Below are 21,929 nucleotides of genomic sequence, written 5' to 3' on the forward strand. Positions count from 1 at the left end.
GTACATAGTGCACTAGATACAGAGTAAAGTTCTGTTTGTGTTGCAGTCTGGCAGCTTAATATAGTGTGTGTGTGTGTGTGTGTGTATATATATATATATATATATATATATATATATATATATATATATATATATATGTACATAAAAACAGAATGCAATGATTTGCAAATCTCATAGACCCACATAACAGATGTTACATGTTGAAAGTGAGACGCTTTAACATTTCATGAAAGATATTAACACATTCAGAACTTGACGGCAGCAATGCATCTCATAAATGTTGGGACAGGGTCATGTCTTCCATTGTGTGGTATCCCACCTTCTTTTAACAACAGTCTGTAAATGTCCGGGAAGTGAGGAGACCAATTGCTGGAGTTTTGAGAAATAAGGGGGAATAAGGGTTTTTTGAGGAATGTTGTCCCATTCTTGTCTGATGTAGGATTATAACTGTGTTGTAACAGTTCTGGGTCTTTAACAGATTTTTTGTTTCATGCTGGTCCCAAATGTTTTCTACTGGTGAAAAGTCTGGACTTCAGTTCAGCACCCGGACTCTTCTTCTATGACGCCATGCTGTTGTGATGGATGCAGTATGTCATTTAGCATTGTCTTGCTGAAATATGCAAGGCCTTCCCTGAAAGAGATGTTGTCTGAGTGGAAGCATATGCTGTTATAAAATCTCTATATACTGTTCAGCATTGATTATGCCTTTCCACATTGTTACGACCCAGTCTAGGGTTGAGCCGTAACAGAATGTGGTGTATGTTGTGACTGATGTGTGGGAAATGAATTACCGTAACAGAGATGAGAGTGTGGACATAAATGTGGACGAAAAGGACACAACCAGAAACACAGAATGAATTATGAGTAGATTATATTGTATATGTGATATTAGCAATGTACAGTTCAGTATAAATTATGCCAGTTTTCAATACAGTGCCTCCTGAGATCCCGAAGACCACAAGCATCAAATGTTAACCATTGGCCTTGTTCCTTGCACACAGTAATTTTGATATTTTGTACTGTACATGGAGGGATACTTATAGTCTTTGCAAAATTACATTGAGGAATATTTTTTCTAAAATTGTTCCACAATTTTTAGATGCAGTTTTTTTGCAGATTGATGAAACTCCTTTGCTGCTCCAGCTGTTTTTATTTTGGTTCCACTTACTTTTCCCCCCTTTTGTGTCCCTGTCCCAATGTTTTTTAGATGCGTTGCTGCCATCAAGTCTTAAATGAGTTGATGAAATGTTAAAATGTCTCACTTTCAGCTTCTGATATATGTTCTATTGCAAATGAAATGTGTCTATGTGATTTGCAAATAATTACATTGTGTTGTTATTTACAATTTACACAGTGCCAACTTTTTGTAATTGGAGTTTTGAAGAATTAAACAGGCTTGTATGTGTTAATTAGGGTCTGTGTATATTTAGGCATGTAGAGAGAGGACTGATTTGCTCGATCTGAAATGACTGATATTACAAAGCAATAATAATAATAAAGTACAGTTTCTATTTAATGTTACCTCAGAAAGAGTCTTTGAACTCGCCTGCACAGCAAAATCCACAGACACAAAATAACTCCAGGAGAGTTAATTTCAACACTTTAAAAGTGTCTATATGGGTCCACTCTCAGGGGTGTTATTTTAACACTTTTCAAAGTGTTGGAATTTTAACACTGTAATGTAGTTAATTCTGACTCTCTGGAGAATTAAAATGTAATACTATTCAACACTACTCAGTGTTAAATTTTCTCAACACCAGAGTGCAGTGTAATAAACTGACTCTTTTAGGGTGTCACTATTTACTCTACAGGAGTTACCTACATATTCAGAGGGATTTGCCTACTGAAGCTTTAAGAGTGTGCAATTAATTTAGTTTAGCTTGAAAAATAGAATGAAATACTGCTGTACACTACAGTCACTTTTTTTTTTTTTTATTCCTGAACATGTGCACCACTTTCAATAAAATGTTCAAAACACATTCAATCAAGTTTTCAAAATAAAACAATATGGCACTATGTAAGCTCTGTTACCATTCTCATTTGAGTACTGCTTATCAAAGGGTCTGAAATAAGTAAGCTGGTCTATACAGATAACAGAATATCCATCATCTCTCTCCTCAATACAGTATCCATTAAAGTGCTCATCAAAGTACAGTGTGTCAACACTACCAGCTAGTATGAAAGCATGCTCTTCATGTATTATTATACTACAGATTTTTTTAAACTCTGGAAGATCATAGGATCCAGTACAAATAAACAAATCAACTTCATACTCAGTACCGTAATTTCTGACCCAGTTAGTAGTTGAAACATCAGAACATGTCTCCAAATGTAATGTCTGTCCAAGTACTTCGCCACCCTCCAAGCTAGAGACTGTTTGTGTTCTTGTAGGACCAAATTCAAACCTCTTGAAACAGTAGTTCTCAAATTGAAATGCCAATTGACGTTGATGCTGCTTTACTAAAGATTTTATGAGATTTTTAAAATTTTTTACAGACCTTTTGAAAACACGGTGTTTAGCCTCGAAACGCATACACCATATATGTATAAGAGGGCCATACACCGTGGATAGTGTATCATTTGGTGGTGTTCTGGAATCAATTGCCTGTCAGGATACAGTAATTTAAACATATTATGGTGATCATAGATCAAATGTTTCAAGTAACATATCACTCCATCAGTTACAATTGGGGAGAACACTGCTGACTATCTGTATCAAAAGGAGAAGTAGATTCCAGTGACTGTTACCCCTTTCAATGACATCTCCAAATATAAGTGGAGTATTTCGCAGAACACACGATGACTGGACAGCATTCAACCCCAGGTGTTTGCTCTTGTCATCCAATTGTAAGCAACTTGGTTTGTTTTTGCGTTCCGTGTAACCATAATTAAAGCTCTGTAATCTGTCAGACAGAGTGTTCACAGAAACATAACCCTGTTTAATAAAGTATAGAAAAAGCAGCTTGAGTTCATACTGTACAACACCCTCTAACAAATCGTGCATAATGTCAACGCTATGAAAATACTGTAAAGAATTGAATGCACAACACTTTTTAACACCAAACACTGAATGTAGAGTAGGATTTTCATTTAGTACCATACAATGTTCAGTGTGAAGTTCTTTTGAACAAAAAATTAGACCAGGATGATCCTCAGTAAATACAGACTGTACTTCTTCCTTGCAAGTCAAACAAAACCTACAGAAATTTGTTCCACTAAAGGATTCCACAAAACCTAACAAGCCATTTAAAGCAAGGTTATCTCCTGTTATTTGAATTACTGAGCCAAACAAAGGTTTTTCAAAAAAAGGAAGTTGGATTCCTTTTGTTTCCAAAAATTTTAGATCATCAATAAGAGGCTTCAATATTTGATCAAAACCATATGTCTTCAGATCGTTAGTGTAGAAAAGAGCTGCAAGATGTACATTCATTAGCACAGAGTTACATTTAGGTGGAAGGTTTTTCAAAGTAAAATATACACCACCAATTTTGTGTACACCCTTCTTGGAACCTAAAGGGTTGGCTGTTTCAAAATCATCATAATAAAGCAAAAGCTGTAGAGCATGCCTCTCTTGTGAGAATAGAGAATGATTTTGGAAATATGAGCCATTATTAATGTCTCTATAAATGCCCTTTTCACTCAGTTTGTCCTGCAAGAAACTTTCTCTTATTTCACTGTTTTTGAAAATGGATTTGAGAGTAACAAGAATGGGCACATACATATACTTGTCTGTTACAGGGAACTGGCTGTATATACCTGTAGTTTTATTTCTACGTACATCCATTCTCACGCCAAGGACATGTTCTTCAGGTTCAGCTATTTCCCACCTTTCATCAAAATGTTTCTGTCTCTTTGCCTTTGTGTTTAATGCTGAAAACGGATTGTCTAGTTGATCAAAACAGTGCTCTATTTTTTTACAAATATCTGAATCCTTTTCTTCAGGAGAAAATGTTTTGAAAACTGCCTCTTGTGCATGGCTGTGAACATCACTAACAACTTCTTCCATTGAGCTAACAATTGTTTGGACAGTGTTTTCAGAGAGACCTGCCGCTTGCATATGTGCAACAATTGAACCACACACAGAAGACAGCTGGGACATACCAGAGCTCTCTGAAGTAACAGGAAACTCTTCCAAAGTGGCAACAGAAGTTGAAGCTATTTGCACTGCATCTTCACTTTGAATAGTGACATTCTGGCTAGGTTCCACATGGGGAAATGTGGCATACCTATGTATATTGTTGAGGTGCTTTCTGAAGCCATTGTAAGTACAAAAAGATAAAGAACATCCTTGCTCGCCACATTTCAAACGTAAACTTCTGCCAGGATATAAGCCATGGTGAAATTTTAAATGCTGACAAAACACGTGAACATTTTTTAAATATATAAATAAAAAAATATATAATAAAATAAAAACTTAGTTCAGACGTTGTGCTGCAGAAGTCTTGCTCTAAGTTCCTTAACAAGGGGGCTCTCCTTTGCACTTCCAACATCAATATTATACACTGTGGTTTGCACAAATGTATAGAAATTGCTCAGAGCTTCATCATAGGACAGACTGAAGATGAAGTGAGCTTTAAATAGCTCATCAAAAGCAGCCACCGATGTCTGAGCCTTGCATGGGACAGCCTTCTGATTGATGATGATGTAGAACTTTAAGATTTTGTTCTTTTGCTCACCAATGCAGAGGAGGAAGGGTTGTTTTGTTTCAGCTCTCTCAAGGAAGGTAGTAAGACTGGCCCCTTCCTATAGGTTAGAAATGGAGGACATGTTAAAAGTCAGTGCAAATAGATGACACAGACATTTTCTCTTTGAGGATCATTTCTAATGTACCATTACATCATTAGACCACCTATTGCAATCTAAATGGCATTAGAAAAGTAAAAATGAAGTTATATCCCCTGTTCTAACCTCTAAAGCAGTGGTTTTCAATTCTGGTTTGTTGGGCCACCCTGCACATTTTAGAGTTTCCTCTGCTCCCAACACATGATGCAACTAACGAGCTAACCCTAGGGTTGAAGTGGGTGTGATTGAGTGAGGAGAAATTTACAACATGCAAAGGCCCATCAGGACCAGGACTGAGAACCACTGCTCCTAAATATACTTGGAATCATTCCTTCATTAATCTATCAGTTCATCCAGCTCAGGGTCATGATGGGTCTAGAGTCTATCTGGAATCAATGGGCACAAAGCAAGAATGCACCCTGGACAGGGCACTAGCCATTCACAGGGCAGCACACACACACACCTTTTGAATACTGTTCAATAGCCAATATATCAACTAATCAGCATGTGTTTTTAGACTGTGGGGGAAACCATAGCCTCTGGAGGACACAGGGAACACACCACATCACAAAGTGACCTGATGCAGGGTTTGACCCACTCCTCCAGAACCCTTGAGCTGTGTGAGAGTGAAACCATCTGCAGCACCACTGTGCCACCCTTAATATAAATCAAAGATTTCTAAATGACAAGACACAAAAGACAACAATGAATATGTGCAAAAGTCAAACACTACATACTTGAAGGTATCGCACAAGATGGTTGGCTGCCTGGGCTGAACTAATCTTCGCTGTTTTTTTCTGGCCTTTTGAGGTTGGGGGCAGTAGGTGCAGAAGCAAGAGAATCGCTGACATATCACTGTCCCATCCTAGAGAACATACAGTGTTAAATTAACAAATGCTTTTTAAAAATCTTTAGAAATATATGGGGAATAAAAAGTCCCACTCACCATACATTTCCTCAGGACGGGGTTCAATTGCTAACAGCAGTTCCTCAACATACTGATTTGGGCTGAGGGTCTTGCAGTCACTAATGACTCTGGGCTTGAAAAACGTAGGCCACTTTGCCAAAAACCTACTGGACACCTCATCTCCAAACATCATGGCAAAGTCCTGGTCAATCTTCGAAGGAGGAGACATACAATTTCCATACATAGTTAAATATACAGGTTAGTTTAAGAGTAGAGACCTGTCTAATATTTAAGATGACATTTCTTACCAATCCAGGAATGTCAAGGAAACGAGGGAAGACATGCAGGATTGAAACTGATGCATCCTTATCATGAACCATCTTCTGCCTATACTGGAAAGTTGCTCTCATTCTCTCTTTGACCACAGACTCATCTGTTGTGTGCCTCATTGTAGATAAAGCCTCCCTGCACTCGTCACCAAAGAGTTGTTCACCACTTGGTAGAGCTTCTCGTCTGCTTTTTGGACTATCCTGATAAGTAGGCCTTGATTGCCTTTGAGATGCAACAGAGGTGTTGCGCTGAACTGTCTTAATCCTCCATGCTAGGTAGCCTGTGTTACCCACTGGATCGTAGTAGTGTTCCTGTTTTGGACACAAAGCAATCACTACCAATTTTTGTATTAAGAAACACAAATGCCAATTACTGACACAGCAGTTTGGGTGTTCAGCAAAATAATAACATTAACTTACATATCCATTATCAGAGTATGGATCTTGGAGGCACGGAAACAGGGTCACAATTCCCAGTGCATAATTAACTCGAGCACTTGATGGTGGAATCCTCCTTTAAAGGGAAAATAAATATCTTAAACATTTTCAGTGTATGTGGACCCTAATTCAAATTCACTTGAATGTCTTACCCATGTGTTTCGATCATATCTGCAACCAGGATGTTCACCATCTGTTTACGTTTTGCATCTGTAAGTGTTTTAGTCTTGTCATACTCCATGAAGATTTCTTCGCCCTTTGGATTAGCCTTGAGGACAGTTTCCACCATCTTCCAAAATATAATTCAATGCCATATTAGATCTTCTAATTCATATTTACTAAAACTTGTTCATATTATAATCATAGTATACTGAATTATACTTGTCTTGCTTGATCCCGATCCATAAATCCTGTTGCCCTCCTCCTCTTTGTTGATTCAAGGATGACAGTCGAATCGGGTGAACTGGATGACAGTGGGGAAAGTGGAGTGTCTGATACTACAGAAGAAGCTGATTCATGCCGGACAATTTGGACATCCAGATCTAAGAAACAAAAAAGTATTAATTAGTAGAAGTAGTAAAATTAAGGTTCCCTTGTGCCCAGTGATTCCGGGTAGACTCCTAACACACCACGAACCTGAACTGGATAAGCAGTTACAGACAATAAATGACTGGATGAGTAAAATTAAGGAAATAAATAAAACACACACACAAAAAGAAGCATTCTTTATTATGTCATGTTTTCTCTATTTTTATGAGCAAAACCATTCCATTCACTAATTAGGCTTACCTATAACTGGTTGCCTAAAAGAGATCTTGAATTTCAGTACACCCGAGTTCACAAGCTCCTCGAAGATATCTTCATCCACTTCTGTTCCTGATTCATCAGTTAAAATGAGCTGACCCTCTCTCAGACATTCAGGTTGCAGACAAAATTTCACTGTTACTAGGAGAACAAAAAATGTTGCAGTAAGCAACCTAGGCACAGAAACAGCAATATACGTTGTACTATATTCAAATCATCCACTTGTTAAAGTAATTAGCCATTTTCTCACAGAAAACATTCTAATTTCAAAAGGATTATTCATGGTTTATTTTCACAAAGAAAAAAATACTAACTGTCTTGTAGAAATCTGTTATATTCCACGCTTTCACTGGACTTTGGAACTTTTACATATTTTTGTGTTCCTCCAAACTCGACTTTAGCCAGCATACCCTACAGGGAAAGAAGTGAAGGTTTGTGATTATTTCCCAAAGATTAATCGAATTGCCTTATCATGAAAAAACATAATTTACTACATATTTTGAGATATTACATAAGATTGGGTTGAAATTTCCCAGAATTGTTCACCTAGACACAAATATAAATTGTGTGTTGTAGATGGCAAAACTAAGTGTATTCACATTTTGATACTTATTGACCTGCAGATATAGTCAATAATTGGCTGTAAAAGTTAATAGACATAAATACGCATTAATTTTTGCTGGGTAAAATAGTAATTAGCTATCTGTGCACATGTAATGTATGTGTGTCCAGGCAAACTATTCTATAAGATTTTATTTATGAAGCCAGGCAAACTATTCTAAAAGTTTTTGGCCTTAATTATATGCTATTTTAATGTTTTACACTTTAAGTGAGCTATTTTAAAAGTTTTTGGCTTTAACGTTGTGCCATATTTAATTTTTACTCTTTAATCTAACTATTCTAAAATGCATTGTGCCTGTATATCTAATATCTTTACCATCTATACAAACTATTTTAAATGTTTAGTACTTAATTTTATGCCACATTTAATATTCTAAAAGGTTTGGTCCATAGGGCGGCACGGTGGCGCAGCAGGTAGTGTCGCAGTCACACAGCTCCAGGGGCCTGGAGGTTGTGGGTTCGATTCCAGCTCCGGGTGACTGTCTGTGAGGAGTTGGTGTGTTCTCCCCGTGTCCGCGTGGGTTTCCTCCGGGTGCTCCGGTTTCCTCCCACAGTCCAAAAACACACGTTGCAGGTGGATTGGCGACTTGAAAGTGTCCGTAGGTGTGAGTGTGTGAGTGAATGTGTGTGTGTCTGTGTTGCCCTGTGAAGGACTGGCGTCCCCTCCAGGGTGTGTTCCCGCCTTGCGCCTGATGATTCCAGGTGGGCTCTGGACCCCCCGCGACCCTAAATTGGATAAGCGGTTACAGATAATGGATGGATGGATGGTTTGGTCCATAATTGTACGCCATATTTAATATATTTACCAACCAGGCGAATTATTCTAAAAGATTTCGGTCCTAATTGTAGAACATTGTGAAACAGACTAAGACAAAAAAAAACCTATTTAGCTCTATAGCATGTTTAAGTTCATAAACTCGTCAAATAATCTCATGAGTCGCCCATCCGTTACTCGACTCCAACACCACACAACAATAATTCATTTTAAACATGTGTAAATCATAAATACGCCAAGCAGTTCTACAGGAATTTAACAGAATGCAGCACTTACTGATGAGATTAGCCTGAGCCACAGGTTAAGTAGCTGTCGAGTTGAAAAGAACAAAATGGTGATCTCCGCCTTCCCTCGTCCACTTGTTTGTAACGATAACTAGCTAATGGCTTCTTCCCCCCTGCAAAAAAATTTTAAAAAAATAAAAAAATCGCGCCATATAAAGCACCTTACGTATAAATGCTTTTTTTCGTAGCTTGCCTTCACGCTTACATTCTACGTTCCTTCTACGTACATCTCTAACTAAAAATGAATCGATAAATAAAAGTTTTACCTAAATTTCTCAAAGTATTAAATTACATGCTCCAAAATATGACCGGTAATATCATTTGCCACGTCTTTTCAGCAAATGGCCTTCTGCTAACCTTTATCCAACTGGGCTTTTTTCGTCATACTGGCAACTGTGAAATTAAAATTATACGAATTAACCCAGCGTCAAAAACCTATGAAAAATTATGCTGGCAATTTTATCTTAGTACTTTTATACAAGAAGGATGTAAACATAAACTTGAATGTGGCATTTATCGGCTCACGCTACCCGTGTTCTCTGCTCCATGACTCGGTATGCGTGTTGCCCTCCTTGCCAGCGAACACGTCAGTGTTCATTCTATAATACGCTACACAGCGTACATAATAAAGAACATTTTTATCAATTAACACACAAGCATTTATAAATTCATATATTTAAACATAAACTTAACGATACACGTAAGAGAAATGAGACGCACCTCCTGTAGGATTAGATGTGCTGTAGGGTGTGGTCAACACTCTGGGAGTAAATCAAAATCATAATATTTGGGTCAACACTCTCGGAGTTAGTTTAAACAGAGCAAGTTTAACACGCTATTTTTACACTGCCTTTTTTTTAAACTGGAGGTGAAACAAACAGATGAGACTCAGTGCAGTGTTTGATTGACTCTGGCATTAGTCAGATTGACTCTCTACTCTCAAATATTTCACCAACACCAGATATTTAACTCTGCCGATTTTGCTGTGTGGCCTGGACAGTTTCAATGTCCACCACATCCCAAGACTGAGACAAGTCTAAGTCCAAATAAGGTTCAAGACTTAGATGAGACAGAGATCGCTCATTTATGAGATCAGTCTTGAAACCAAGGCTGTACTGAAGTACTACAACAATGTCAGCCATTATATCTCCTGCTCATTGTGTATTACAGCTTTAAATATCACCACGTGGGTGTGAGCATGACATAATCAGTTACCACACCAGACATCTGATTGGTTGTGGGTCAGTTCATAGGCATCAGTTTTATTCAGAATGAGAGAAGAGAGTGATGATGTGCATTGGCTTCATTCTGGCAACCTGGCAAACCGCTGCTGCGTCTCTACTGGAAAGCTGTTGTTTGTAGCCACCAGGCTAGTTATTATAGTTCATTTTTAATTGTTCTTTACATCTGATTTTCTTTATTCACATTATCAGACTAACTGTTAGGTCCTTTCACAGCCTTTCACTTCTCAATAGTATGAGTTAGTTCTCCCAATTTTTTACTTGTACTCATAGAGTTCCAAGTGCACGTTTGTTTGTTTGTTTTGCCAGTAGCATCATATTAACCCTCAGTATCTTTGTGCGAACCAATTATTCACTGCACTCTTTCTTTCTGTTAGTGATTTTCTACCTGTACGCTCATGAATAACACCATACAGCTGTTAAACGTCAGGTTTTCCTATACACTGGATTATTCCTGAGTGCTCCAAGAGCTGAAAACACTGGAGGATTCCAGCATTACTCAAAGCTAAGTAGGAACATTTTTTCACCATGGCTCTTGCTGTTCTTGTTTCCTGTGCTCAGTGCAACATATTTAGTTACTCTTCATCACTACAGATAACTTGTGAGAAATGTAGTTTAGTGCTTAGTCTGACTGAGAAGATCTTAGCGTTAGAGGAGTGCATTTGGGCTTTAGAGCAGGGTTCTAATGATAGAGAGGATGAGTCGGGGACTAGTTTAACTAGCACGAGTGCCACAGGTTCAGATTTAGTTTCCCCAACTCTGGAAAGATCTCTGCCAGTGGGAAGAGTGGCTGATTTCCGGATACAGAGATGTAGGGCTGAGCAACACTCTTTTCAGGTTCACATGTCCAACAGGTATTCCTCACTCAGTGACTCACCCACTGAGAATTCTGTTGCTCAAAGTGCTCTGGTTATAGGAGATTCTCAGCTTCACCATGTGAAATTAGCTGCCCGCATAGAGACTCCAGCAGCCACAGTCCAGCGCATTCAGGGTGAATCTGAAAGTGCTGGCTAATGCTAAGTGCAAGTAAGATTGTTATTCATGTCAGCATTAATGATGTTTGCCTGAAGCAGTCAGAAATTACTAAGGCTAATGTTAAGGAGGTGTGTGCTTTAGCTAGAAAGATGACTGATGCAGTAGTATGTTCTGGTCCCCTTCCTATCAGGTGCAGCGACAAAACCTACAGCAGGTTATGATTGCTTATTTGCTGGATATCTAGATGGTGCTCAGAGAACAACATTGATTTTGTAGATCCAACGTTGAGGGAAGGCCTGGTTTTTTGAAGTGGAATGATTTCCACCCGTCATCGGCGGGTGCTGCTCACTTGTCATGTAATATAGCCAGTACAGTTTTTGGTAGTGTAAGTAGTGGTAATTGACCATCCAGAGCTGAGGCCATGCAGCAGACAAGCAGACCTGTTCTTTTTCTGGCTTCTTCGCATGGAGATCTCCAGCGTTCACCTGAGCAGTTTGTAGCCGACTGTGAAGCAGTCAGAATGTGGATCAGCACCTCCAAGTCTGAGGCCATAGTTAGGTGCAGCATCTGCATGGTTAGGTGCAGCATCTGTAGGTTAGGTGAAGCATCTGCAGTAATGCCAGGCCCCTGGATAGACCCAGGACATGCTGGAGGGATTATATCTCCTGGCTGGCCTGGGAATGCCTGGGGATCCCCCAGGCAGAGCTGGTGGAAGTCGCGGGGGACAGAGACGTCTGGGCTTCTTTGCTTGCCCTGTTGCCACCGTGACCGTGAAATGGATAAGCAGAAAAGATAATGATGATGATGCTATGCAGACAATACACAGTTGTATATGTCTTCTAAACCAAATGATGTTCACTGGGAAAGATTGAGAACTTTGTAAAACACATAAAATAATGGATGTCCTTAAATTTCCTTTTATTTAATTCAAATAAAACTAAGGTCATTATAGTTGAACACACATTAGCAACATTACTCTGACTGCTTTTTTTCACCCATGTAACATTGCCAAGCTAAAAAATATACGATCCTTTACAGATGCAGAGAAAATAATTCATGCGTTTATAACTGTAAGATTAGATTACTGTAACTCACGTCTGACAGGTTGCTCCAACAAATTACTAAATAAACTCCAATTGGTTCAGAATTCAGCAGCTAGAGTATTCACCAGAGCTAGAAACATTGGTCATATAGCCCAGTTTTACCAAACTTACACTGGCTTCCAGTAAAGTTTCATACTGATTTCAAAATTCTTTTAATTACGTGTAAAATATTAAATGATCAGGCACCACAGTATCTGAGTGAACTCACTGAACCGTATACCGTTTCGTACGGCAATTCTTTCGCCTCCCGCTGGAATAATCCATCGATTCTCGAATCGAGTCCTCTGTTAGGGGAGAAGGAACCGCGCCGGGCATGAGCTGGAGCCGTCGACTCCATTCTGAGGCTGCCCTTAAAGCCTGCTCCACAGGATCTTTAGGGCCGGTTCGAAATGAAGTCTGGCGAATTGCACACCTCCTAAAAAAGTAGTCCGAGCTAGCTGCGTCCATATATTGGTCGTTCATTCTGTCACGGATCACTGGGCGGACTGACGGAGGCGGACGCACACGCTAAAACACGATGAGTTTTAATTAAACAAAACTGAACAATACAAAACAGACTTAGAGAAAGGAAACACGATAACTGAAAAACAAATAACGAATGAGGAAACCAAACGAGGAACAGCAGAGACAGACTAGACTTTGAAACTAAACGAAACGAAACAAAGACAAGAAAAACAATGACCGATAAACAGTGGAGACAGACAGACTTGAGAACGTAACAGAGGTAACAGGGACCAAAACAGGGAAGAACAAATGATAACGAGTACAAAAACAATACAACATGAACGACAACAGGAAGTGAGGGAAGGGGACTTAAATACACAACACAGACGAGACGCACCTGGACAGATAACGAGGAGGACGGGTTAACACATAACACAGACGAGGAGGCGGAACAAAGCGGGACAAGGGCGGAGACAAGGACAATAACAGACAAAGCCATGTGCGGATAAAGCACATGGCAGGGACAACAAACCTGACAGGATGAGGGCGTGACAATCGCAAATATTTTGTAAATATAGTTCTTTGTTATTTATGGAATCTATTCCATAATACACTATGCTTTTTCATATTCATCCTACATCATATTTCCGTGATGCAATATAAGCACTTGTAACGCTCTTACACCAGGTAATAATGAACTTCCTCACTTTCTGACATAACCTGATAGAGCGCCCTGGGTTAACTGAGTTTAGGTTAAACGGCTATTGATATTTTACCACTTGGAACTTTTAAATATACTATGGCGGTGCCTCCAATTAGTAAGCGGGCTGTATTTGTACCAGTCCCCTTTCTCTGAATAACATCCAAGACAAACTCAAAGACAATAGGATGCAAATAGTTTCGATTCAAAACACTCCAAACTAAGAGATATGGATCAAGGATGAGAACAAAATATGGATTTTACATAAAACAGGTAAATGCATATATTTTACAAAATTTAAATCACCTTTTATTTCTTGAGAAAAATCAAAACAAATACTTAAATTAAAATTACCACGTCTCTATCTTTATAATTAACCGAAATCTCTGGTTAATATGGAAACAAATAGTAAGAAATCCAAACTTTTAATCTTAAACCATGTGATGGGCCCACACACACACACACATACATACACACACACACACACATACATACACACACCCTAAGCCGGCATTAAACTAGTTCTCGTTGCAGGCCCGAGTCGTTGCTAGTGTGCGTTGTGGCCCAAAAAATATAAAACACTGGCCTCTTCACTCTTACGAGCAAACAAACTTAACAGAAGATTGTACCTCAACATGTACTGAGACTCACGCTGTCAGCGGTTCTCTCTCTCTCTCCCTGTGTCTCTCCCTTCCTCTCCCTCTCGGCGGCAGTGATAGTTCGGCACGGAGCAGTGGGGTTGGTAGCTTGGAGCGGCTAAGCTAACAGTTCAGGCTTCCACGAAGACTGTGGAAGTGTGATACGGACTCCGAGAGTAAAACTACTAGATAGCTGGTTGTTGTGGAGTGTTGGACAAGATACGGCTTGGTTTTACTGACCAAACAAATCCGAGCTTCGCTAGTCCCACTAGACTTAGTGCTATCCTGGGTGAGGTTAGCAAGCACCTAAATGAGAGTCGCTTATACACTTGCGGAAATAAAGAGCATGAGATAAAATATTACCGTCACTCCACAGCTTTTACAACAGCACAGTTACAGTTTAGTGTGATATCGAGCTGACAACACAACTGCAAAATCTATAGTTGTTCAGTAGACCACTGGAACAACTGAGAACTTTTTTTTTCCCGCACTCTCTCGTCTCCTCTCTTTCTGACCCCGCCCCCACTTTCCTAGGCCAACCACTAGAGAGTTCCAATCATGAGACTCAGTAAAATGAAATAAAAACAGGCAAAATATACAACCAGAGACCAAACAGAACAGGAGACATTCAAATAAACAAACTTATTAATATTATTAATGCTAATTAGTTAGAAGGGTTACACACTGATGGAAACTATTTCTTTCTTTGACCATCTAACTTATCACACCTACCCCTCCTCTCACTCCTATTTGTTCTCCTACCCCTCCCCTGATTTCCATCCTCTCTCACCTTTTCCCTCCTTCCTGCCTCACACCTCCTCTTCACACTTACCCCACCTTTCATTTTTATTCTGCCTCTTACTCCTCCTCCCGATTACCATATTCTTCATCACCCTCATTGTACATACCCCTCCTCTTCTTCCTCCTATTCCCTTCCCCCATTTCTCCAATGTATATAAGGCCCTTCTAAAATATTTGGTGTCAGACTGGATTGGGACCAGATTAGACTGAAAACAGACTGGACTGGCAACAGTCACAGACTGGACTGAGAACAGACTGGATTGGGTACAGAATGAACTGGCTATAGACTGAACTGGTGACAAACTGATGACCAAGCTGTGCCCAGGCTTTTCTACATGCATGTGAAGGAAACCTCTGAACCTCCAGTTTCCAAACTTTAGATCATCTTAAGGTAGACTGAGATCATCCAGCTGTTTTCATGATCCTGAGTATGTGTAAATAAACTCCAGTCAGCGCCACACTCCAGTCTCCTGACTCGTCAATGCCGAATTTCTAACAGCACAAAGTTGTTTGTTTAAAGTGGTAAAGATATATGTTTTAATGATGGCAGGATAAGGTGCCTAACATCGCGGTGCTGGGCTCTGGCGGTGGTTTGAGAGCTATGATCAGTCTGCTGGGATCACTGAGTCAGCTTAAAGAAGGGGCACTTCTGGACAGCATCATGTACCTGTGTGGAGTGTCAGGATCTACCTGGTACTGATTCACCACATACCAGATACCACATACCTAGATTTTAGATTACAGATGATATACTCAAATCTAGATTTAGACTAAATAAACATGTGTTTGTAAACTGAAACATGTAGACTGCTTACTGACCAAATCTGATATTAGACATATGATAATGAACAGATGGCTTAATTAATAAGGATTGTTGGTGAAATAAAGAAAAAAACAAGCTTTACAACCTTCAAAATAGAATGGCCAGGTTTGAATGTATTATTTTATAATTCTATATTAAAATTATAAAATACATATTTTATACATAGATTCTAAAAACTATGCTCTTATCTTAATATTAAAATGCAAATTTAAATGGGAAAATACTCAACTGATAAACATATCAACATTAATATTTTAGATCACAGAAGTTACACTATTGTCAGTACAGTTCAATCATTCAATCTATTGATAAAACAACCAGAAGCTAAAATAATGCTACGAGAGAACGGTCTTTGACAATTTAACAATCAATACACAATACCTAATACAACAGCTTAACAATCAGTACTCATTCATCATTCATTCATTATCTGTAACCGCTTATCCAATTCAGGGTCGCGGTGGGTCCAGAGCCTACCTGGAATCATTGGGCGCAAGGCAACAATCAGTACTGAATTAGGCAAAATTCTGGGATAGATACAAAGTGCGTTCATGTTAGTAAGAATTTTCAATAGAGATCAGTGTTCTATTAAATGTTCTTGAAAAAGATATATATTTAGGCCATGTTAGATGAAGGTAAGGGACTTGGCTGCTTGGGCATTCAGCAGGAGTTTATTCCATGTCCTCTGTGCCAGAACAGAGAAAAGTCTGGATGCCGAGCTGTACTTGAAGTACGAAGGGCTCTTGGTACGGATTGGGTTTTTACCATTGCCATCAAGTAGGGAGGGTCTGGCCAAGCGTCTGGGTTTTATATCTGAGGGAGCTGCCGCAGGAAGTCAGTGCAGGGTATGTGGCAGGGTGGTAACATTGCTAAACTTAAGCTGGTTAAAGATGAAATTTTATCAACAGTTATACATCCCACACATTAAAAATCTGATTCAACAACACTTGATTCATTTGCATAAGGTTTGTCCACAAGGAGGGAGAGAGGGAGAGAGAGAGAAAGCGAGAGCAGAGGAATCAGATGTGCATCATCAATTTTTTTTATATTAATCACATCAAACTCATTTGTTGCCCATCTTTTCTCCAAAGGTGCATGGCATCAGTATACGATAAAAAAGACTGGTCCACCAATCTGGAGACTCTGAATAAAAACATCATCCAAAGGCTTGCTGAAGGCAGCGTCAGTTGGTCTGCGATTGGTGAAAAATTGGTGAAATACTACAATGAAAAAAAAGACAACTTCAGCCTGACAGATGTGTGGGCAGCAGTGATTGTGTCTAAAATGGTGAAAGAGGTAAGAATAATTCATAACTAGTCATACTTTCAAACAATACTGTGACATTTAAAGAGTTTCACTAACTGGCAAATACAGTGGATATATAAAAAAGTATACACACTTCTGTTAAAATACCAAGATTTGGTAATGTAGAAAAAATCAGACCAAGATGAATAATTTCAGAACTTTTTCCACCTTTAATGTCACCTATAATTCAACTGAAATCTGAAACTGAAATCATTAAATCCAGAAAAATATAAATAAAATAAAACAAAAAATAATGTGGTTGCATAAATATGCACACCCATTCAGTCTTTTTGGGTAGGAGTATATCAGCATGGCATGCCTTGACTTGGCAATCTTTGCCCAATCTTCCTTGCAGAAGCACCCAAAAGTGTAACAGTGCAAGGGCATCTCCAGTGCACAGCACTTTTCAGGTTAACTCACAGATTTTCAAATGGATTCAGGTCTGTGCTCTAGCTGGGCCATTCCAAAACTTTGATCATCTTCTGGCAAAAAAACTCTGTTCTCGATGTGGATTGTAGTGTAATATATATATATATATATTTATAATTTGTTTTATAGCATTGACCTTATTCAAACTCCTCCAATCTCTGATATTTGACTTAATGATATTAATTAAAATTTATAATTGGCTTAGGCAATTAAAACATTAATAATTAGTTTGAGAATGAATAATAATCATGCTAAATGAGTACGTCAGGATTTTCAGGAAAATAATGAACAAATTGCAAACACTGTGATTTCAAATAATGAGAGTTTTATTAATAAAGAGAAGATATTTAATTAACATAGCTTAGCCTTGTAATCTCACGGTATCACCGCAGGGAAAACCGATTTTGACCTTAAGGTGGGCTAGGCGCTGCTGGCTTGTGATTAAATTGTTGCTAACTAAGGTTAATAAATGGTAAATTATAAAGGGATTTACTTAGACATTAGCTCCTGGAAAAGGTGTGAAATACGCTAGCTTACTCGTTTGCCGTTTCACCGAGCCGTCGCGTCCTGCTGTTTAATCTCCGTGTTCTGGGGTTGTTTCTCGTCGTTTCCACGTGGTGAGAGACAGGTCCGCTCATGGAGGAGATTTCTTTCCGGTTGAGTTGAAAGCTCTCGGCTTCAGGAGGAGCTGCGTCGATCGAGATTTCCCCTCTTTGGATTTTCACAGGCATGGCTAGTTTCCACCGGAGTGGAGCGGCTTTTTCAGAGTATTAGCTCGTCTCGTTGTTCAGTTTTCCAGTAATGTCTTCAGAAATCAGCTTATAACGTTAATATATCTGCTATCGACTAATCAAAAGGTTGATATCTTATTCTGGCCACGAATAAGTTTCGCCTACTTTGATCACTCGTGAGATCACACTTCGATGGGTAATAAAACATAAACAAGATTAAAAGAAATGAAGATATTCAAAACACTCGACACGTTATTAAAAAAGGAGAAAGCGTCTCTTTGTTGTTTCGAAGTTTCTCGAGTTTCTCGCGGTTGTTGTCGTCTTTGTTCAGTTCTGTTTTCTTTCGTGGTCCGTTACTTCTGTGTCGAGTTGTCGGGACTGCTGTCGAGCTCTCGTAACTTCAAACTCTTCTTAACTCATCTGCTGAACTGAACTCTGTTGAACTCCTTTTCTGAACTGAACTCTCTTTCTGCCTAGCTGCTCTGTGTTTTCAAAGCTAGCGCGGTCACGCCCTAACGGGAGGTGTCCTTTCCTGATTGGGCACAAATTCAGCCTCACGTGACTCTCGCGAGGGAGAGAGAGTAGGAGGGGGTTTGAATCAGTGATTCGCACAGAAATAATATAAATTTCGCGTATCGAAATTCTTATACCTGTTATCAATATATAACAATGAGTACACTGGACTGTTAGCATCCAACATCCACATAAGATCCCATCTTGAGTACGTTGTTTTACGTCCAATTCATGATGATATGCTGGAAAAGAATACTAATCCGTTTTCTCTTTTCAGAGACAGAACTTCTTTTCAGGATAGAAACAATCAACAATATACGTCATTTCATTAGAAGGTGGGCATTCATCTGAGGACACAGAAAGTGACATTAATACATTTGTTTATACACATTTAATCAGAGTTTGACTATTTTCCGCTATTGTTTTAGGCGACCCCGAGCGAGGCGTAGTTTCGCCAGTGTCCATTTGGGGTCGCTGTTGGTCCATGTGTAGGTTGTCGTGTAGATGAGTCAACGGGGTTCAACTCGAGGTCACCCCTTCTAAACATCTGCTGATTCCCGTGGGAGATAACGAGAGACATTGAGGTGCCACTTCGTCATAAACGGGATTATAACCTTTCCTTTTGTTTGAGGTTCCTGTCTCTTAAAAGCATTATAATAACTTATCTCGATATCTCCTGAAGAGGTGGGGGGGGGTTGTTGGGCCATGTGTTACTTTAAAGTGTTCTTAGGTGGGTGCGTGTGTGTGGGGCTGCATAGTCTTTCACCCCCGCAGGCACAAACAATCCTGTGGAATGTGACTTGGTCGCAGACGAAAGGTCCCCTTCAGACTGGAAAAGTTTTAATTCAAAACTTTTCATTTCTTCATTTCGATCTGGTTATCTGGTATTCGGTCCATACTCCACTACAGGATGTATGTATTGGGTTGTGTTGTGCTGAAAGGTGAAATTCCTCTTCATCTTCAGCCTTTTAGCAGAGGCCTGAAGGTTTTGTGCCAAAATTGACTGATATTTGGAAATGTTCATAGTTACCTCCACCTTGACTAAATAAAGGCGTCAGATCCAGGGGGTCCATGGACACAGGGAATTATAGTAAGCTGAGACGATGGTGTCGTCTCGTCGCTTCATGCAGTCAATTTTCATGGACTCCTAACTATAATTACCAGTAGATTGATCAGAGGAGGATAGGTCACCCCTTGTGAGCCTTGGTTCCTCCCAAGGTTTCTTCCTCAGCTGAGGGAATTTTGCCACTGTCACTCTTGGCTTCGATCACCTGGGGATTTTACATTCTTTATATTTTTATTATGTCATGTCAAAACTTTGTCTCACTGGAATTCTGTGAAGCTGCTTTGTGACAACATCAGTTGTAAAATGCTATACAAATAAATTTGATTTGATTTGATCTTAGGGCGTTTTCACACCTGCACTATTTGGTCTGGTTAAATCGTACTCTGATATGTTTATGTTGGTGTGGTTGGTTTGTGCACATGTGAACACAGTAATTGCATTCGGATTTGGACCAAAACAAGTGCACTGAGACCCTGGAGAGGAAGTAGTCTCTGTCCAACTTTTCTGGAGCAGTACATTTGTGGTGAGAATGTGATCAGTCCTCGATCTGATCCAAATATCAGGTGAACTCCTCAAGTTTGAGCTAAATGGCTCCTGTAGCCAGGAATGCTTTACATTATGGGATGGTATATTGCCCAGTTAATTATCTTTGCTATTAACAATTTCAAATGTTGCCATTGTGCCATGTTAAATTGCAAAGAAATATGCACAACTCCACAACACAGGAGCTTCTTCCTGTATGAACTTTCGTCCCCTGCCCCATACAGGTCAGACCAATAAATTAAGAGAACATTCTCACATGGATTGTTGTGATGCATTTTGGTGAGCTTTGATTTATTACTGGGGGAAAACAAATTAAACTTAGGGGAAAACGCAGTCCCACTTTATATTAAACGTCTCTAATAACTATGTAGTTACACATGAACACTTCACACTGAATAGTGTAAAGGCTGATCATGAGTCTGTAATATTATCAGTTTATTATTATTTATAGTTGTCACTTTACTTAGAGAATAGAGTACACATACACATGAGGTAGTAATTAATGGTGAAGCAAGTATAAAATAAGTATTTATTTGTGAAAATGTGAAGACAGGTCTTGTGGATAGGTGAGGCAGCTGAATATGTGGAGATACACATCCGGGAGAAGAGAAGTGTGCAGAAAAGCTAAAGAAATTTTCCACACAAGACTGCATCCTAAAGAAAGAATGCAAAGACAAATCAATGGATTAAGTGCAGATACTTAACAACACTGACACATAAGTACTAGTTAGTTCTCATGCTACTTTCTCGTGTTACTTCTTTATATGAATTATCAATAATATACTCCTCAACACTGAAACTGCAACACCAAGAAGGACAAGCCATAAAGTTATGCAAATCAAGGAAGTAGCAGGTGTCACTGATCAGCCAATGGTCATTTAGAATTAGAAATACACATTCATCTCTGTGCTTTCAAACAGAGGAATTTATCCTCCACATGTAACACATCAGTTCAGTGAAAAACACACATACATGCACTAGTGAATACACACTAGGGGGCACAGTGGTGCCCATGGTTGTCAGGCTTGGTAAACAACAGAGACGCTCGCGGGTGTTTAACAAAAAGAGATTTACTTTAAAGATGTGCGAAGCACACCGTAAAGAGAAAACAATTACAACAAAAGGGGCAATCCAAAGAATAGTGAGGGACAGGCTAGGGTCAGAAACACGACGTAGTAAATAGTAGCAGTCCGTAATCAAAAACACAGAGTCCAGAGAAACGTAAGCAAGGGTCATACACGGGTAGGCTTTCAGAGATAAGGTTCGCTCGGTACGTAACATGGGTTAGCAATACTTCGCAAAGAGTGAAGGTAAGAGTCCGGGTTTATATGGTGAGTGAGTGATTAAGCTAAAACCGAAACAGCTGTGAATCAGAACTCAGGTGACTTGGATCGTGTGAGAGGAGTTCTATTGGTTGTTGATGTCAGGTGACCATCAGCTGAATCCTGGGAGTTGAAGTTCTCTGAGTCTTTCCCAGACTCAAGTATTGAAGTGTCCTGATCTGAGGGAGGAAGCGAGACGTCCGCCGCTACAGGCGTGACAGTGGTGCCCAGGGAGCAGTTGAGGGTTAGTTGCCTTCAGTAATGTGTTGCCAGAGGATTGAACCGGCAACCTTTCGGTCGCAATGCCGGTTCCCTAACCCCTAAATTTTCAAGCACATATCTCCAATCTGTGGCA

The 21,929-nt window shown here is 39.4% G+C and overlaps 2 protein-coding genes across 2 annotated transcripts in view; one reads left to right on the forward strand and one right to left on the reverse strand.

Annotated features, from left to right (window-relative positions):
* Window positions 1-21,929, forward strand: part of LOC136700261 (cytosolic phospholipase A2 gamma-like) — a 43,370-nt gene that overhangs the window by 3,795 nt on the left and 17,646 nt on the right. Inside the window, exons 3-4 of the mRNA XM_066675541.1 lie at window positions 15,393-15,535; window positions 16,757-16,961. Coding sequence (XP_066531638.1) covers window positions 15,393-15,535; window positions 16,757-16,961 — 348 coding nt within the window. The remainder of the gene's footprint in view (window positions 1-15,392; window positions 15,536-16,756; window positions 16,962-21,929) is intronic.
* LOC136699113 (uncharacterized) lies at window positions 1,955-7,601 on the reverse strand. The gene is made up of 9 exons (XM_066673575.1): window positions 7,575-7,601; window positions 7,246-7,401; window positions 6,838-6,998; window positions 6,609-6,745; window positions 6,439-6,532; window positions 5,998-6,330; window positions 5,729-5,900; window positions 5,520-5,647; window positions 1,955-4,743 (listed from the first exon to the last, which is right to left on the reverse strand). The coding sequence occupies exons 3-9, from the start codon at window positions 6,859-6,861 to the stop codon at window positions 4,420-4,422; spliced, it is 1,212 nt and encodes a 403-aa protein (XP_066529672.1). The 5' UTR covers window positions 6,862-6,998; window positions 7,246-7,401; window positions 7,575-7,601; the 3' UTR covers window positions 1,955-4,419.

Source organism: Hoplias malabaricus, chromosome 6, assembly GCF_029633855.1.
Source record: "Hoplias malabaricus isolate fHopMal1 chromosome 6, fHopMal1.hap1, whole genome shotgun sequence".
Lineage (NCBI taxonomy): Eukaryota > Metazoa > Chordata > Actinopteri > Characiformes > Erythrinidae > Hoplias > Hoplias malabaricus.